The 19899-nt window shown below is 47.6% G+C and overlaps 1 protein-coding gene and 1 pseudogene across 3 annotated transcripts in view; one reads left to right on the plus strand and one right to left on the minus strand.

The window, feature by feature from the left end:
* LOC140195635 (tonsoku-like protein) overlaps positions 1-19899 on the minus strand; it is a 158328-nt gene that overhangs the window by 63442 nt on the left and 74987 nt on the right. For all 3 annotated transcript variants that reach the window (XM_072254311.1, XM_072254310.1, XM_072254312.1), the window contains 3 exons: positions 14494-14583; positions 14139-14211; positions 4631-4794 (listed from right to left, as the gene is read on the minus strand). In XM_072254311.1, coding sequence (XP_072110412.1) covers positions 4631-4794; positions 14139-14211; positions 14494-14583 — 327 coding nt within the window. The remainder of the gene's footprint in view (positions 1-4630; positions 4795-14138; positions 14212-14493; positions 14584-19899) is intronic.
* On the plus strand, positions 7723-8492 carry LOC140194811 (mitochondrial coenzyme A transporter SLC25A42 pseudogene; annotated as a pseudogene).

Consider the following 19899-nt stretch of genomic DNA (forward strand, 5'->3'; position numbering starts at 1 on the left):
CAAGAGTCTTTTTCCCAGGGTTTAAATGGCTAACACAAGAGGGCACAGGTTTAAGGTGCTTGGAAGTAGGTAGAGGAGATGTCAGGAGCAGGGTGTGGTGAGAGTGTGGAATGGGCTGCCCACGATGGTGATGGAGGCAGATATGATAGGGTCTTTTAAGAGACCTCTGGTTAAGTACTGGAAGCTTCGGAAAAAAGAGGGCTCTGTGTAACCTTAGGTAATTTCTAAGGTAAGGACATGTTTGGCACAGCATTGTGGGCCGAAGGGCCTGTATTGTGCAGTAGGTGTTCTATGTTTCTGTATCACCATTGACCACCTGGAGATTCATTTTCTTGTGGGCTTTCACAGTAATTACAAAGAAGCCCAACAGAATCAATGAAAGTCCAGACACAACAGGACAGACAAATGACTGGTATGCAAAAGATGTGCAAATAGAAAAAGGGAAAAAAGCAAAAAAAAGCTCATTATTACCATCAAAGAGCAGGTTCAGGAGCCTGAAAACACACACTCAATGATTCAGGAACAGTGTCTTCCCCTCTCCCATCAGATTTCTGAATGGTCCATCAACCTATGTACAGTCTACTCTCTCAGTCTTGCTTTTTGGACCATGTACCATATTTATTTTTATAATTTATAGTAATTTGATGTTTTTGCTCTGTACTGCTCCTGTAATGGAGTGTGTCCAGAGGAGGTTCACGAGGAAGATTCCGGCAACGAAGGGGCTAACATATGAGGAGCGTTTCACAGCTTTGGGCCTGAACTCACTGGAATTTAGAAGAATGCAGGGGAATCTCATTGAAACCAACCGAATATTGAAAGAACTAGATGGGGTGGATGTGGAGAGGATGTTTCCTATGCTGGGGGTATCGAGAATTAGAGGGCACAGCCTCAAAATTGAGGGGTAACCTTTTAGAACAGAGGTAAGGAGAAATTTTTTTAGCCAGAGGATCTGAATCAGAATCAGGTTTATTATCACCAGCGTGTGACGTGAAATTTGTTAATTAGAAGTAGCCGTTCAATGCAATACGTAATCGAAAAGAAAAAAAATTAAATAATAATAGATAAATAAACCTTATTCAGTATATTTTATACAGTATGTGTATATTGAATAGATTAAAAATTGTGCAAAAAACAGCAATACTATATATTTTTTAAAAAATGAGGTGGTGTCCAAGGGGTCAATGTCCATTTAGGAATCAGATGGCAGAGGGGAAGAAGCTGTTCCTGAATCGCTGAGTGTGTGCCTTCAGGCTTCTGTACCTCCTACCTGATGGTAACAGTGAGAAAAGGGCATGCCCTGGGTGCTGGAGGTCCTTAATAATGGACGCTGCCTTTCTGAGACACTGCTCCCTGAAGATGTCCTGGCTACTTCATAGGTCAGTACCCAAGATGGGTCAGGCTAAATTTACAACCCTCTGTCCATACCAGACAGTGATGCAGCCTGTCAGAATGCTCTCCACAGTACATCTATAGAAGTTTTTGAGTGTATTTGTTGACATGCCAAATTTCTTCAAACTCCTAATGAAGTATAGTCGCTGTCTTGCCTTCTTTATAACTACATCAATATTTTGGGACCAGGTTAGATTCTGGAGATCTTGACACCCAGGAACTTGAAACTGCTCATTCTCTCCACTTCTGATCCCTCTGTGAAGATTGGTATGTGTTCCTTCGTCTTACCCTTCCTGAAGTCCACAATTAACTCTTTCGTCTTACTGACGTTGAGTGCCAGGTTGTTGCTGCGGCACCATTCCACTAGTTGGCATATCTCACTCCTGTATGCCCTCTCGTCACCACCTGAGACTCTACCAACAATGGTCTTATCTTGGACAAATTTATAGATGGTATTTGAACTATGCCTAGCCACACAATTATGGGTATATAGAGAGTCGAGCAGTGGGCTAAGCACACACCCGAGGTGCGCCAGTGTTGATCGTCAGCGAGGAGGATTTGTTATCACCAATCCACACAGATTGTGGTCTTCGGTTAGGAAGTCAAGGATTCAATTGCAGAGGGAGGTACAGAGGCCCAGGTTCTGCAACTTCTCAATCAGGATTGTGTAAATGATGGTATCAAATGCTGAGCTATAGTCAATGAACAGCATCCTGACATCGGTGTTTGTGTCGTCCAGGTGGTCTAAAGCTGTGTGGAGAGCCATTGAGATTGTGTCTGCTGTAGACCCATTGTGGCGATAGGCAAATTGCAATGGGTCCAGGTCCTTGCTGAGGCAGGAGTTCAGTCTAATCATGACCAACATCTCAAGGCATTTCATCACTGTAGATTGAGGGCTACCGGGTGATAGGCAGAGTGAGTAGTGAATCTGTGGAATGATCTGCTACAGACTGCTCTGGAGACCAAATCTGTGTATATATTTAAGGTGGAAGTTGATCATTTCCTGATTGGTCAAGGCATCAAAGGATATGGCAAGAAGGCAGGTGTATGACGTTGAGTGGGATCCGGGATCAGCCATGATGGAATGGCAGAGCAGACTTGATGGGCTGAATGGCCTAATTCTGATCCTATGTCTTATGGTCTTATCTTACAGAATAAAGGGGGGGGGGCTTTTCTGGTTGGTTGTGATGGTCCTCAGCAGTCAGTATTGGAACTGCTGCTTGTCAATGACTTTGATAATGGAATTGATGCCTTCTGTACTTTTAAGGACCCCCATCACCCAGGACATGCCCTTTTCTCACTGTTACCGTTCAGGGAGAAGATACAGAAGCCTGAAGGCACACACTCAGTGATTCAGAAACGGCTTCTTCCCCTCTGCCATCTGATTTCTAAAGGGACATTGAACCCATGAACGCTAACTTACTATTTCTTTTAAGTTTCTGTTTTTTCGCTACTTATTTTAATTGAATTATTACTGTATATCATCATACTATCATAATATCTTACTATCATTCAGTTTTTTTCCTGTATTTATCATGGATTGCACTGCTTTGCTGCTGCAAATTTAACATGGCATATGCTGGTGATATTAAACCTAGTTCTGCAGTATCCGGAGTTCTGGGTGAACTCCATGTACCGGTGTGTGGAGTGAAACACCGGGGGACCGCTTTATTGAGCACTCTGCTCCATCCACCAAAAGCAGAATTTCCCGGTGCCCAACCATTTCAATTCCTCTCCCCATTCCCATTCCAACATGCCAGTCCACAGCCTCCTCCTCTGCCAGGATAAGCACACTCTCAGGGCGCAGGAGCACCTGGGTGGCTGGAATATCGATTTCTCCTTCCAGTAATTTTTCTCCCTTACCCTTCACACTTCTATTCCCCAATCTGGCTTCCTGCCTCTTCTCCTCACCTGCCTATCACCTCCCCTTGGTGCCCCTCCTCCTTCCCTTTCTCCCATGGTCCACTGTCCTCTCCTGTCAGACTCCTTCCTCTCCAGCCTTTCACCCTTCCCACCCACCTGGCTTCACCTATCACCTTCCAGCGGGTCCTCCTTCCTCCTCCCCCCACCTTTTTATTCTGCAATCTTCGCCCTTCCTTCCCAGTCCTGATGAAGGGTCTCCATCCAAAATGTCGACTGTTTACCCCTCTCTGTAGATGCTGAGTTCCTCCAGCATGCTGCGTGTGTGGTTCTGGACTGATGTGCTGGGCGGCAGACTTCTGAGTGCTGTCAATTGTACTTATTTCTGACTTGCTCTAATGTTGTTGTGTTGTGTACATTACGTAGGATTTGTTAATCTATGTCGGTCATGTCTGTGATGTCCTCTGTGGCGCTGGTGAAGAGGCATGTTTTCATGCTGTTTATATCCTGGGTGCCTGTGCCTAACGGCAACAGTAAAGCTCCAACTTAATTAGAACTTTTCACTGAATCTCAGTGGACAAGACATTTAGAAACCAATCGTCATGTACATACCGAAACATTTCACTAGCTCAGTGCCATAGAGGGAGTACAAAGAAGGTTCACCAGATTGATTCCTGGGATGGCAGGACTTTCATATGATGAAAGACTGGATCGACTAGGCTTATACTCTCTGGAATTTAGAAGATTGAGGGGGGATCTTATTGAAACGTATAAAATTCTAAATGGATTGGACAGGCTAGATGCAGGAAGATTGTTCCCGATGTTGGGGAAGTCCAGAACGAGGGGTCACAGTTTAAGGATAAAGGGTAAGCCTTTTAGGACCCAGATGAGGGAAAAGCTCCTTCACACAGAGAGTGGTGAATCTGTGGAATTCTCTGCCACAGGAAACATTTGAGGCCAGTTCATTGGCTATCTTTAAGAGAGAGTTAGATATGGCCCTTGTGGCTAAAGGGATCAGGGGGTATGGAGAGAAGGGTTCTGAGTTGGATTACCAGCCATGATCATACTGAATGGCGGTGCAGTCTCGAAGGGCCGAATGGCCTACTCCTGCACCTATTTTCTATGTTTCTATACCTGAGACAGTAGTGAACCAGTATCAATACTCTGTCTCTCTCACCTGTGTGTGTGTGTCCCTCTCTGTCACTCTCTCTCTTTCTATCTCTGTCTCTCTCTCTCTCACTTTCTGTGTGCCTCTCTCTCTGTCACCCTCTATCTCTGTCTGCTTCCCTCTCTCTCTCTTTCTCATAACAATGAGAAAACCCGTTCCCACTCTGCCGGCGCCCCGTGACTGACCCCGGTGAGTTTCAGCGCGCTGCCTGACCTGACTGTCTTTGACCTGGGTCACTGCTCCCCTGTTGACGAGAAGCTCCACGACGTCCAGGTGTCCAGTGTTGAGGGCGTCGTGCAGGGCCGTGATCCCGCCGCACTGCCTGTCCTCCTCGCTGTTGATGGCCACGCCGTTATCCAGCAACAGGGTCACGATCTCTGCAACCAGAGCTTGGTTACTGCTGTGCTCACATTCCTCCTGCTGCCTTCCCATGGCAGCTGGCCATTCTGTCCATCAAGCCTGTCCTCTCCCTTCCCTCCAGTCCCATGACCAACCCAGTCCACCGCTGATTTGTTAGTTCTTGAGGAACAAGACGGAACAGACCCCTCTGGCCCTTTGAGCCACGCCATCAACAATTCCTGACTTAACCCTGGCCTAATCACGGGACAATTTACAATGCCAATTAACCTATTAACTTGTGTGTTGTTGGACTGTGGGAGGAAACCGGAGCACCCGGAGGAAACCCACACATTCCATGGGGAGAAGGTACAGACCCTACAGAGGATGCCGGAATTGAACTCTGAACTCCGACACAACAAACTGAAATAGCGACACGTTACCTACGTTGCCACGGCTAATCCAATGCGAGTGACTGTTTTCCAGCCACCCAGCAAGGTGCAGATCATTCCGTAACCTGTCTAACAAAGCCCCCGCCCCATCAAAACCACCCCTGCCCCCCAGGGGAGCAGTCCTGGCTTCTCCAGCGGAGGTGGAGTCACTCACATCTGGAGCTATCATAGTAAATCACTCGCGCCCTCTCCCCAGGAAGTACTGAACCTTCTTCAAATGGGGTGACAGGATTGGGACGGGAGGAGCTGGTGGCATTCTGTTTGGTACAGGTCTGAGCACCTCCTCCCTCTACGTCCCACACCCCTGTACCTGAATCCGCAGCTCAGCCTGCAGTGGGGATTTCAGTACGCAGGAAGGTTAGGAAAATCAGGTTGGTGCTGGATCCGAAGAGAGAGCATCTGTAGAATGCTGACAATGGCTTTTTCGAGCAGCTTGTGGTTGAGCCCACTGGGGGAAAGGCAATTTTGTTTGGGTGTTATGTAATGAACTGGGTTTGATTAGGAAACTTAAGTTAAAGGACCCCTAGGAGATGGTGATCATAATGTGATGGAATTCACCCTGCAGTTTGAGAGGGAGAAGCTGAAGTCAGATCTATCAGTGTTACTGTGGAGTAAAGGGAATTACAGAAGCACAAGAGAAGAGCTGGCCAAAGCTGATTGGAAGGTGGCACTATCAGGAATGATGGCAGAACAGCAGGGTTGGACCTTCTGGGCAATTCGGAAGGTGCAGGATAGATACATCCCAAAGATGAGGTAGTATTCCAAAGGAAGGATGAGGCAACTGTGGCTGACAAGGGAAGTCAAAGACAGCATAGAAGCAAAAGAAAATTAGTGGGAAGTTAGAGGATTGGGAAGCTTTTAAAAAACAACAGAAGACAACTGAAAAAGCCATAAGGAGAGAAAACGTGAAAAATGAAGGTGAGCTAGTCAGGAAAGGTACCAAAGGATTTTTCAGATATAGAAAGAGTAAAAGAAAGGCTCTAAAAATAAACCGGGAAACTATTGGCCAGTGACTCTGATATCAGTTGTGGGAAGATTATTGGAAGGTACTATAAGGGTCCCGATACACAAGTATTTGGACAGACATGGACTGATTAGGGATAATCAGCATGGCTTTGTGTGTGGTAGTTCCTGTCTAGCCAATCATGCAGTTCTTTGAGGAAGTTACCAGGAAAATGGATGAAGGCAAGGCAGTGGATATCGTCCACATGGACTTCATAGGATAGTACAGCACAGTACAGGCCCTTCGGCCCACAATGTTGTGCCGATCCTCTAACCCTGCCTCCCATATAAGCCCCCACCTTAAATTCCTCCATATACCTGTCTAGTAGTCTCTTAAACTTCATGAGTGTATCTGCCTCCACCACTGACTTAGGCAGTGCATTCCACGCACCAACCACTCTCTGAGTAAAAAACCTTCCTCTAATATCCCCCTTGAACTTCCCACCCCTTACCTTAAAGCCATGTCCTCTTGTATTGGGCAGTGGTGCCCTGGGGAATAGGCACTGGCTATCCACTCTGTCTATTCCTCTTATTATCTTGTACACCTCTATCATGTCTCCTCTCATCCTCCTTCTCTCAAAAGAGTAAAGCCCTGGCTCCCTTAATCTCTGATCATAATGCATACTCTCTAAACCAGGCAGCATCCTGGTAAATCTCCTCTGTAACCTTTCCAATGCTTCCACATCCTTCCTATAGTAAGGTGACCAGAAATGGACACAATACTCCAAGTGTGGCCTAACCAGAGTTTTATAGAGCTGCATCATTACATTGCGACTCTTAAACTCTATCCCTCGACTTATTAAAACTAACACCCCATAAGCTTTCTTAACTACCCTATCCACCTGTGAGGCAACTTTCAGGGATCTGTGGACATGTACCCCCAGATCCCTCTGCTCCTCCACACTACCAAGTATCCTGCCATTTACTTTGTACTCTGTCTTGGAGTTTGTCCTTCCAAAGTGTACCACCTCACACTTCTCCGGGTTGAACTCCGTCTGCCACTTCTCAGCCCACTTCTGCATTCTATCAATGTCTCTCTGCAATTGACAATCCTCTACACTATCTACAACACCACCAACCTTTGTGTCATCTGCAAACTTGCCAACCCACCCTTCTACCCCCACATCCAGGTCGTTAATAAAAATCATGAAAAGTAGAGGTCCCAGAACAGACCCTTGTGGGACACCACTAGTCACAATCCTCCAATTGGAATGTACTCCCTCCACCATGACCCTCTGCCTTCTGCAGGCAAGCCAATTCTGAATCCACCTGGCCAAACTTCCCTGGATCCCATGCCTTCTGACTTTCTGAATAAGCCTTCCGTGTGGAACCTTGTCTGTGTCACTAGTGTGGGGTTGGGATGGAGGGTATAACAGAACTTTGCCGTCTAGGCTGAGTGAAGATGGGAGACTGAGAGAGCAGCTTGCGAAACAACTGCCCCTCCCCTCCAAACCACTCACTCACTGCAAGGACTCTTGTGATTGACACTGTTCTGTCTACGCGAGGGGAAGTTTTATGGAGAATGTTGCAGAGAAACCTTTGGAAACTGCTCCTAGTCAAGTAAAGGAAGTGAGAGGAAAGCACGAGATTATCAACTCTCTCGTCTCTGGGACAATCGCTGGCGCTGTGGGAAAGACAACAGTGGCACTGCTGGACAGAATTAAAGTCATATTTCAAGTATCTTCAAGCAAGTTCTCAGCTAAGACCTCTCCCTCCTGTACCGCGGCTGCTGGCTGGGTCATTGGCAGGAATTACTGCCACCACGCTGACCTACCCACTGGATCCAGCGCGGGCGCGAATGGCTGTCACCCCCAAGAAAATGTATGGAAATATTCTGCATGTCTTCATCCGCATATCAAGGGAAGAAGGAGTGAGGACACTGTACAGTGGGTTTTGCCCAACTATCCTCGGAGTAATTCCATACTCTGGCCTCAGCTTCTTCACCATGAAATGTGCAAGAAGCTACACGCAGAGTACGCAGACAGACTGCAGCCATCCCCTCACGAGCGATGGTGTTCGGAGCCTGTGCTGGGCTCATTGGCCAGTCGGCCTCCTACCCGTCAGACGTTGTGAGGCGGAGGATGCAGACAGCAGGAGTGAAGACCCACACATATGGCGGCATGGTGGAGACCATGGTGCAGCTGGTGAGGGAAGGTGGTCTGATTGGGGGCCTCAGCATGAACTGGATAAAGGGCCCCATTGCGGTGGGCACCAGTTCAACCACCTTTGACCTCCTGCAGATCGTACTTCGCAAATATCAAGAGCACTACACCTTACCGAGGTAGTGGCACGAACAGACCTTGCAGTCTTAAGAACCGGATCGGAATAATCACTTATACTAAAGTGTCCAGAATGGGAACTGGTGATTACAAGTTAGAGTAACAGCGGAGGCTGGCATGCTGACAAAGCAAGGAGCATTCCTCGCAGTGCTGTCAAATTAACCTGGTCTAATATTAATTGTTGTGGAGACTCTCGATTGCCTTCTTTTCAGTTTAAAGTTGTAATGGTTTAAAATGGCACTGAAATGCTGACTGCATCCTGCACTGCCTCCTGGTGGCTCTGTGCAAGAAATACTGGCCCAGTTCAGAAGAAGGTGTGTGTGTGTGTGTGTGGTGTGTGTGTGTGTGTGTGTGTGTGTGTGTGTGTGTGTGTGTGTGTGTGTGTGTGTGTGTGTGTGTGTGTGTGTGTGTGTGTGAGAGAATGAATGGCTCACCTGTTGTCCAGTTGGGATGGGGTGTGTGCATCTGAGTTCTACTCGTTTTGTCCTCCCTCACTGCTGGATCAGGGCAGGAAGGTGGAGGCTACGCCAGTTTTGAGCCTTCTCCAGGATGGTCACTGTATTCTCAGCTGGACGTAGATGAGTGGAAGACATGGTCTGGCCCACAAGGAAGCACACAGTGCTTTGCTCCTGTGGCTTGCTTGCTTGAGGAATAACTGGCAGTCGACGCCTTTGAGGGAGTGTGATTGATTCGAATGGCTTGCCTGAGCTTTTTAAACAAGCTGCTACTGGGTCTCTAATTGCCCACTCTTTGGGTTTTAACTTAACTTATTTTAAGTTTTCAAGCTACTTGCAAACTACCCAGTCTCCTGTGAATTGGACGATGTGATGCAGTGTCTCTGCTGAAGGCGGTGAGGTGCAAGAGTCATTTATGTTGGGACAAGGAGTGATTTTTTTTCCCCACTCTCATTGTTGCCAAACTTTCATCTCTTGGCCAAAAGCTTTGTCGGTAATTGCACTAATAACCTTTAAGGATGGCTGCTGGTATTTGGTAAGGGTTTATCAAGCCCATGACCCTGCTTCCCCTTATAGAACTCTTAACTTCTGAGAAGCTGTTGAGCCTTCCATAAATCATCAGCCTCCCCTCTTTCCCAGTGACCACTTCAGGACAGTCACTGGCTGACTTGACTTCAGTAAGGCTTTTGACAAGGTTCCACATGGGAGGCTGGTCAAGAGGGTTGATGTTTGGCATTCAAGACAAAGTAGTAAACTGGATTAGACATTGTCTTTGTGGGAGAAGCCAGAGAGTGGTAGTAGATGGTTGCCTCTCTGACAGGAGGCCTGTGACTAGAGGTGTGCCACGGGGACTGGTGCTCGTTCTGTTCTTGTTTGTCATCTGTACCAATGATCTGGATGATAATGTGGTGAGCTGGAACAGCAAATTTGCATTTGACACCAAGACTGGGGGAGTACTGGACAGTGAGGAAGGCTTTCCTAGCTTGCAGAGGATTCTGGATCAGCTGGAAAAATGGGCAGAAAGATAGCAGATGGAATTTAGTACAGACAAATGTGAGGTGTTGCACTGTGGTAGGACCAACCAGGGGAGGTCTTACAGTGAACGGCAGGGAATGCAGGAGTGTGGGAGAACAAAGGGACCTGGGAATACAGGTATAAAATTTGTTGATAGGGTCATAAAGAAAGGTATTGGTACATTGGCCTTCATCAAAATAGATGGGAGGTGTTGAAGTTGTATAGGGCACTGGTGAGGCCTAATTTGGAGTATTCCTACAGGAAAGTTATCTACAAGGTTGAAAGAGTACAGAAAAATATTACAAGGATGTGGATCTGGAGGACCTGAGTTATAAGGAAAGAATGAACAGGTTAGAAATTTATTCTTCACAACAAAGAAGGTTGATAGTGGTAGAAAAATTATGAGGGGTATAGATAGGGTAAATGCAAGCAGGCTTTTTCCACTGAGGTTGGGTGGGACTACAACCAGAGGTCATGGGTTAAGGGTGAAAAGTAAAAAGTTTAAGGGGAACATGAGGGAAAACATCTTCACTCAGAGGGTAATGAGAGTGTGGAATGAGCTGCATGTGAACTCAATTTTTACATTTAGGAGAAGTTTGGACATGTACCTGGGTGGAAGGGATATGTAGGGCTTGTCTGGGAGTAGGGCTCGGCATGGACGAAGTGGATTGAAGGGCCTGGTTCTATGATGTACTTTTCTATGACTATAACCCTGAAATAGAGCACAGAACATGATAACAGTACAGGCCTTTCAGCCCACAACCTTGCGCCGACCTTTTAACCTGCTCCAAGATCAATCTAACCCTTCCTCCATCTTTCTTTCACCCACGTCCCTATCTAAGAGACTCTGAAATGAACCCTACCTGTGTCTTAAATATAGAACATATAGCACAGGAGCAGACACTTCAGCATCTGTGCCCCATCAGGAAGGAGGTACAGGAGCCTCAGGTCCCACACCACCAGGTTCAGGAACATTTATTACCCCACAGCTGTCAGGCTCTTGAACCAAAGGGGACAACTTCACTCACCACATCGCTGAACTGGTCACACAACTTATAGACTCACTTCCTAGGGCTCTTCATCTCATGTTCTTGATGTTAAGAGCTTACTTATTTATTTTTTTAATTATTATTTATTTTGTTTTGCATTCACACGTTTTGTTGTCTTTCGTACTCTGGTTGAACATCCAAATTGGTGTGGTCTTTCATCGATTCTGTTCTGGTTATTAGTCTATGGATTTATTGAGTCTGCCCGCAAGACAGTGAATCTCTGTGCCGTATACAGTGATGTAATGTACTTTGATGATACATTTACTTTCAACTTTGATTAAGTTATATGCCTTATAACGACACAGCGCGCATGGCCTCACCGGTGATGAATATCTGTTATCTGTCAAGTAGGGGATCGTGCACAATTCCTGATTTGATGGGAGACAGATGTGAGTGCATAGCGGAACACCTGGAAAACTTCTGAAATGTCTGCTTTGCTACCGCTGCTACTGTGTGGTAACTGGAATCTCTGGAGCTGAAGGCCCCGAAATCCTCGGCTTTGTGTGTTTCAGCGGCCGGGGAGAGGTTGAAGGCGCTCGGTAGAGGATGCCGCTCGGGAGGCTGTGTCGGAGAGGCTGGTCGGAAGCTCGGAGTTTTCGGACAGATGGACTCAGGGTCGGCTGCTTCCAAGGCATCAGCAAGTTGACGGTGCCTGGAGGTTTATGGCAGGGAGTTTCTCCTTTTTGCTGCCTGCTATCGGGGACTCAGGGACTTTGAGACTTTTTTTTTTACTGTGCCTATGCACTGTTCTTCATCAAATTATGGTATTGCTTTGCACTGCTGCAACTATATGGTATAATTATGTGGTTTTGTCAGTGTTAGTCTTTGGTCTGTCCTGTTTTCTGTGATATCACACCGGAGAAATATTGTATCATTTCTTAATGCATGTATGCATTTCTAAATGACAATAAAAGAGGACTGAGTGTTCTCATAATCTAATCTAATATGCATTTTGCCTGCACATCCCTCTTGTATCTGCATATCTACACGACTGTTCAATCTCTGCTCACGGACTTTGCCCCACTCCCATCAGGGAGGAGGTTACGTGACATCCATGCTAGGACCACCAGACTCAAAAACAGCTACTTTCCCCAAGCAGTAAGACTGACCAACACCTCCGGATCCGGAGTAACAAATATCACATTCTCCTTTACTCTTTCGTACAGGAAATGACATTAAACAATCTTGAGTCTTGAATCTTACTTGCCGCCCATCAGATCTCCTTCCACCAGCTCCCCCGGCAGTGCACTCCAGGCATCTAATACCATGTGTAAAAAAAAACCGTCTCCTTTGAACCGATCCCCTCTCACCTTAAATGCATGCCCTCTGGTATCACACATTTCAACCTGGGAAAACGATACCTTCTCTCTGCTCCATCTATGCCTCTCATAATCTTATAAATCTCAGTCAGATCTCCCCTCGGCCTTGGTTGCTCCGAAGAAAACAAGAGTTTGCCTTACCCCTCTCGATACTTTCTAACCCAGGCAGCATCCTGGTGAAGCACTTCTGCATAGACTCTAAATCCTTCCTATAATGGGGTGAGCAGAACTAAAAGCAAGGTTCCAAGTGCCTCTTAACCACAGGCACGATTCTCAGCTGAGTGGAGGAACGGAAGGAGCTTGGGATCCACATCCTCAAAGTTGCTGCACAAGTTGATTAAGAGTGGTTAAGAAGGTGTTTGGTGTGTCGTCCTTCATTAGTCGGGGGTCTGAGCTTAGGAGCCGTGAGGTAATGTTGGAGCTCAACTCTAGCTATACACGACTGGGAGAATTGTGTTTCATCCTGATAGTCTCATTGTGGAGAGAACGTGGAAGTTCTAGCGTTCTCTTACTTCAACACTGAACTGATTCCACAACCTACAGACTCGCTTTCAGGGATCTACAACTCATGTTCTCAGTATTATTGATCGATCGGTTGATTTACTGTATTTGCAGTTTGTCTTCTGTTGCACATTGCTTGTTTGTCAGTCCTGGTGTGTAGCTTTTCATTGATTCTATTGTGTCTTCAGATATAGAAAGAGTATAAAAGAAAGGCTCTAAAAATAAACCCGGAAACTATTGGCCAGTGAGCCTAATATCAGTTGTGGGAAGGTTATTGGAAGGTATTCTAAGGGTCCTGATAAATAAGTATTTGGACAGACATGGACTGATTTGGGATAATCAGCATGGCTTTGTGTGTGGTAGTTCCTGTCTAGCCAATCATGCAGTTCTTTGAGGAAGTTACCAGGAAAATGGATGAAGACAAGGCAGTGGATATTGTCCACATGGACTTTAGTAAGGCTCTTGACAAGGCACGATCCTCAGCTGAGTGGAGGAACAGCAGGAGCTTGAGTCCACATCCCCAAAGTTTTTCTCTGTTCCACTGTGAAAGCCTGCTAGAAAATGAATCTCAGCGTGTTCGTGTTCGGGTTTGGGTTAGGGTTAGGGTACACCTCTGATAACAGATTCACTTCGAACTGTGAACTTTAGAGAGGGTGCAGAGGAGATTTACCAGGATGCTCCCTGGATTAGAAAGCATGTCCTATGAGGATAGTTTGAGCAAACTAGGGCTTTTCTCTCTGGAGTGAAGGAGAATGAGAGGAGACTTGATGGAGATGCACAGGATGACAAAAGGTACAGACAGAGTGGACAGCCAGAGACTTTTTCCCAGGCTGAAAATGACTTATACAAGAGGGAATAATTTTAAGATGATTGGAGGAGACGATAGTGGGGATGTCAGAGGTAGGTTTTACACAGAGTGATGGGTACATAGAACCCCTACCAAGGTTGTTGGTAGAGGAAGATATATTAAGGACACTTAAGAAACTCTTAGAGAGGCACATGAATGATAGAAAAATGGAGTGTTATGTGGGAGGGAAGGGTTGGAATGATCTTACGGTGGGTTAAAAGGTCAGCACAACATTGTGGGCCGAAGGGCCTGTATTGTGCTGTAAAGTCCTGTTTTAACTAGAGGTTTATACGGTTGAACCTGGCTTTGTCTGTTCTCCAGGGCTGCCTGCCCTATTCCTGCTGTGTGATGTGACACAGCCCACCTCCTTGTGTTACCCTGCGTCTGACCCGCAGGACCAACTTTCAGCAGCGGCCACCACAGACTCTGGGTGAGACGGTGGTGTGAAGGTGTCAGTGGAGACTCACCTAGCTGGCCATGGTTACAGGCCTCATGCAGGGGCGTCCAGCCAGCGTTGTCTCGCTCATTCAGTGGGTGGCCCTGGCAATGGAGAATCGACACGTGTGATTCGTGCTCCCCCAAACTCTCCAGCACAAGAACCCCCTCCCGCCTCGTTCAGCCATCCACCCCACCCCCAGAAACACTGCTCCGCTCCACTCCTCACCAACCCAACCAAGCCCCTTCCCGAAGAAAAGCCTACAAACACCACCACACCCCACCCACACACCCATCCCGCACCCCGACCCTTCACCAACACTGTCAGTATGTCACTATCACAGTGTGACCCTCCCTCAGTACCACCCCTCCCACAGTGGAACATACCTGCTGGATGAGGGTCCTGGCCTTCTGGGTGTTGCCCCGGATACAGGCGATATGCAGTGGCGTCTCCCCCTTTGCATTCCGCTTCCATTTCTGGTAACCATGGACACAAAGCCAGTGTCAGACGGAGCGTGGCAGGGAAACACACCTTAACCCCTCCCACAGTGTGACCTCCCTCAGTACCGCCCCTCCCACAGTGTGACTCTCCCTCGGTACCGCCCCTCCCACAGTGTGACCCTCCCTCTGTACCACCCCTCCCACAGTGTGACCCTCCATCGGTACCGCCCCTCCCACAGTGTGACCCACCCTCTGTACCACCCCTCCCACAGTGTGACCCTCCATCGGTACCACCCCTCCCACAGGACGTTCCTGCTGGAACTTGTGTACCCAAGGGGGGGCTTTTTCCACCCAGAGGCTGGTGCAACCTGGAAAAAGAGTTGCCAGCAGAAGTGTTGGACACGGGCTGAATTGCAAAACTTTAGAGAAGTTGGATAAGTATTTGGATGTGAGGGGTATGTGGCTCAATGAGAGTTAATAGCAGTGTGTGGGATAAGGGTTTGGCATGGACCAGACAGGCTGAAGGGCTTGTTTCTGCACTATGTCTGTCCAAGCGTCACATTGCTGCGACCACTAACAAAGCTGCAATGGTAGGCAATTTTAACCTTCCTAATACTGACAGTGACTGGCACAACGATCAGAATCAGGTTTTGTATCAGCGGCATATTTTGTCAAATTTGTTTTTTGGGGTGGGGGCAGCAGTACATAGCAATACATAATTATAAAAACTAATAACAAATATACTGTATATTAATAAATTAAATAAGTTGTGCAAAAAGAGAGTTAAAAAAAAGTAGTGAGGTAGTGTACATGAACTCCAGTGTGGACGGTCCCGAAGCCAGCTGTGACAGAAGCTCCAAAGACCTCATCCCCGTGCACAACAAAGTGAGAAAGATCGGGTGAAAAACACAGAATACTAAAAAAAACATAAAAATGAAAAAAAAAGTCAACAGTCCAAGTCCACATCCAAAACGCGGGAAAACCTGGGCAACGCTCTCCCTCTCCATAGCAGAGCGATCTCACCCCACTGCCACATGATTGGCTGATTAGTTATTTGCATGAACGAGCAGGCGTACAGGTGTGCCCTAATAAAGTAGTCATTGAGTGTGTAGAGACACACAAAATCGTGAGGGGTGTGAAAGTGTGAAGCTGCACTGTGTGCCGGGAATCCAGAATTTGAGGACACAGTTTTAAAGCAAGAGGGATGAGATTTAAAAGGGTCCTGAGAGGCAACTTTTTTATTTGGAGATACACTGCTGACTCTGACTTCTTCCAGAGGATGCCGGGATTGAACTCTGAACTCTGACACCCTGAGCACTGATGGCGTCATGCCCTCGTGATCACGCAGAGGGTGATGTATATTCAGAACAAGCTGCCACAGGAAGTCAGGGCAACACCAACACAAAATGTGGGAGGAACCCAGCAGGCCAGGCAGCATCTGTGGAGCTGACTAAGCAGTCAATGTTTCTGGCCCAGGCCCTTCACCAGGACTGCATGAAAGATCTCGCCCTAAAATCCTGCCTGCTTATTTCTCTCCATAGATGCTGCCTGACCTGGAGTCATTCTCATCCAGAACATTGACAGACAACGGAGCCGGTACCAGTCCCTGAGACACACCACTGGTCACGTGCCTCCGGTCAGAGAATCGTCTGTCCCTTACCACTATCTCACTTCCCCTGCACAACGAAAACCTAATCCAGTTTACCGCCTCATTTTGAATGCCAAGCAACCGAACTTCCTTACCCGACTTCCCATGTGAGACCTTGTCAAAGCAATTAGTGTGGGTTGCTCAAGAGTTTCATGATCTGCAGAATCTCTCATATCAATGCTGGAGGAAGTGGTTGAGCACATACAATTACCCCTGTGGTTCACCATAATAAGTCACAGATACATCAGTGTACAAAGTTCAAAGTTATTATCAGAATATACTTATGTCACCATATGCAACTCTGAGATTCAGATTTTTACGGGCGTTCACAGTGAACATCAGAAACACAATAGAATCAGTGGAAGAGTGCACCCAATGAGTCGGCCAAACAACCAAAATGCAAAGATCAGCAAACTGTGCAAATACAAAAAGAAAAAAAAAATCAAAGTAATAATAATAGATGAATAAGCAATAAATATTGAGAACATGAGGTGAAGAGTCCTTGAAAGTGAGTCCATAGGTTGTGGGAACAGTTCAGTGTTGGGGTGAGTGAAGTTGAGAGAAGTTACCCCCTCTGGTTCAAGAGCCTGATGGCTGAGGGGTAGTAACTGCTCCTGAACCTGGCGGTGTGGGTCCTGAGGCTCCTGTACCTCCTTCCTGATGGCAGCAGCGAGAAGACAACATGACCTGGGTGGTGGGGGTCCCTGGAATTGGTGGTGTGGGTACTTCTCTGAAGCTACAACAGGACGAGCATCACTTGTGAAATTGGTAAAGGAACGGCAAACGGGATTTCATCCAGACACCTGCAAAGTGATGCATTTTGGGGCAGAGTGTACACAGTGAATGGCAGGGCTCTGGGGAGTGTTGTTGAACAGAGTGATCTGGGGGTACAAGTTCAAGGCAACATGGGGCGGCAGCTTTACAGTGCCAGTGACCTGGTTACAACTCTCTCCGTTGTCTGGTCAAAGTTTGTGCATTCTCTCCGTAACCGTGTGGGTTTCCTCCGGGTGCTCTGGTTTCCTCCCACGTTCTAAAGAGGTGCAGTGCAGTGAGTTGTGGGCATGCACACCAGTGAGTCGGTGCTGGAAGCACGGTGACACCCGTGGGCTACCGTCAGCACACTGTCGGACTGCGTGGTCACTGACACAAAATGACGCATTTATTTCACGACGCATAAAGCTAAACTCTCACCCTCTCGCCGCATGTCAGCAACACGCAGGCAGGGGGTTCACAGAAAACTGTCACCAAAACTTTGTCCTTCAGCTTGTACTTAGCCCCCGACAGCAGAGTCTGCAGACTCTTGTGGAGGGGACATTCCCAGGTACGAGGGGTTGGGACAGTTTTCCCTGGAGTGCAGGAGGCTGAAGGCCTGTGAAATGACAAGGGGCAGAGATAAGGTGGGCGGCGAAGTCTCCAGCTGATGCCGGACTGTGCACATCTATGCTCAGGTCATTCTACAGATGCAGAGTAGAGAGCGTCCTGACAGGCTGCATCCCAGCTTGGTACGGAAACTGTACTGCAGTGGACAGGAAGGCTCGACAACTGGTAGTCCAAACTGCCTGGCACCCCACCAGGACCAGCCTACCTGCCATCAGGGACACATATACAGAATGGTACTGAAGAAGGGCCAGTGACATCATGAAGGATCCCACTCACCCTGTACACTGACAGTCAACAGAGGCACACCTCAGGGGTGTGTGCTTAGCCCACTGCTCAACTCTCTCTACACCACAACTATGCAGCTCCGCACAGCTCTAACGCCATCTATAAGCTTGTTGACGATACAGACATTGTTGGCAAAATTTCACACGGTGATGAGACGGCATACAGGAGTGAGATATGTCAACTAGTGGAGTGGTGCCGCAGCAACAACCTGGCACTCAACGTCAATATGGCGAAAGAGCTGATTGTGAACTTCAGGAAGGGTAAGACGAAGGAACACATACCAATCCTCAGAGGGATCGGAAGTGGACAGAGTGAGCAGTTTCAAGTTCCTGGGTGTTAATATGTTTGTGGATCTATCCTGAGCCCAACATTTTGATGCAGCTACAGAGAAGACACAGCAAAGGGTATATTTCATTTGGAGTTTGTGGAGATATGGCATGTCACCAAAGATACTCGCAAATTCCTACAGATGTACTGTGGAGAGTATTCTAACCGGCTGCTATCGGGAGGCTACTGCACAGGATCGAAATAAGACGCAGAGAGTTGTAATGTCAGCCAGTAGCCTCCAGCGTATCCGGGACACCTTCAAGGAGTGGAGCCTCAGTAAAGGCAGCGTCCACCATCAGCGACCCCCGTACGCAGGCTACGTCCTCTTCTCATTGCCACCATCAGCGAGGAGGTACAGCAGCCCAAAGACACACACTCTAAGTTTCAGGAACAGCTTCTTCCCCTCTGCCATCAGATTTCTGAATGGACAGTGAACTGATCAACACTATTTCACTACTTTTTTATTTCTATTTTTGCACGAGCTATTTAATTTAACTATTATATACATATATTTTTTACCTTAACCACGTTTTTTCTATTATTATGTATTGCATTGTACTAGAGAAGGCATCTTACTACTTGAGGTAGAGAGAGGCAAGACTGCACAGGCGCGTGATGTGTGATGTCAGCCAGTAGAGGGCAGGAAGAGTTTAAAAAGACCGCCATATACAGCGGACAGTGGAGTGAGAGGGCTTTGGCTCAAACGGGGCTTAGGTGAAGAACTGATTCGCAGAGATTCACAGATAACAGCCTTCGACTTCCCCAGCTGGCTCTTCCCTTTCTCCCGTGGTCCTCTCCCGCTAACGTCAGTTGCTCTGACGAGGCAGGTGAGCTCAGGCCCGTGCCGTGCTCCTCCTGTGCCAGGTGGGAACTCAAGGAGGCTGACAGTGTCCCTGAAGACTACGTGTGCAGGAAGCGTGTCCAGCTGCAGCTCCTGATAGACCACATGGCGGCACTGGATCTGCGCATGGACTCACTTTGGAGCATCCGAGATGCTGAGAATGTTGTGGAGAGCACGGTTAGTGAGTTGGTCACACCACAGTTTAAGGATCTAAGGAAAGATAAGGAATGGGTGACCAACAGGAAGAGTAGTAGCAGGAAGGTAGTACAGGAGTCTCCTGCGGTCATCTCCCTCCAGAACAGATATACCACTTTGTAGTCTGTTGGGGGAGATGGCTCATTGGGTGAGGGCAGCAGTAGCCAGGATCATGGCACCGTGGGTGGCTCTGCTGCACATGAGGGCAAGAAAAAGAGTGGCGGAGCTGTTGTGGTCGGGGATTCCATGGGAAGGGGAATAGAGAGGAGCTTCTGTGGCCGCAAACGGGACTCCCGTATGGTGTGTTGCCTCCCGGGTGCAAGGGTCAGAGATGTCTCGGAGAGGCTGCAGGGCATTCTGAAAGGGGAGGGTGAGCAGCCAGCTGTCGTGGTGCATGTAGGGACTAACGATATAGGAAGAAAGCGGGATGAGGTCCTACAAGCTGAATTTAGGGAGCTAGGAGATAAATTAAAGGGTAGGACCTGAAAGGTAACAATCTCAGAATTACTGCCCGTGCCACGTGCTAGCCAGAGTTGGAATAGCAGGATAACTAGAATGAATATGTGGCGTGAATGGTGGTGCAGGAGGGAGGGTTTCAGATTCTTGGGGCATTGGAACCACTTCTGGGGGAGGTGAGACCAGTACCGTCCGGACAGTCTACATCTGGGCAAGGCTG

The sequence above is a fragment of the Mobula birostris genome, chromosome 3 (genome assembly GCF_030028105.1).
Source record: "Mobula birostris isolate sMobBir1 chromosome 3, sMobBir1.hap1, whole genome shotgun sequence".
NCBI lineage: Eukaryota > Metazoa > Chordata > Chondrichthyes > Myliobatiformes > Myliobatidae > Mobula > Mobula birostris.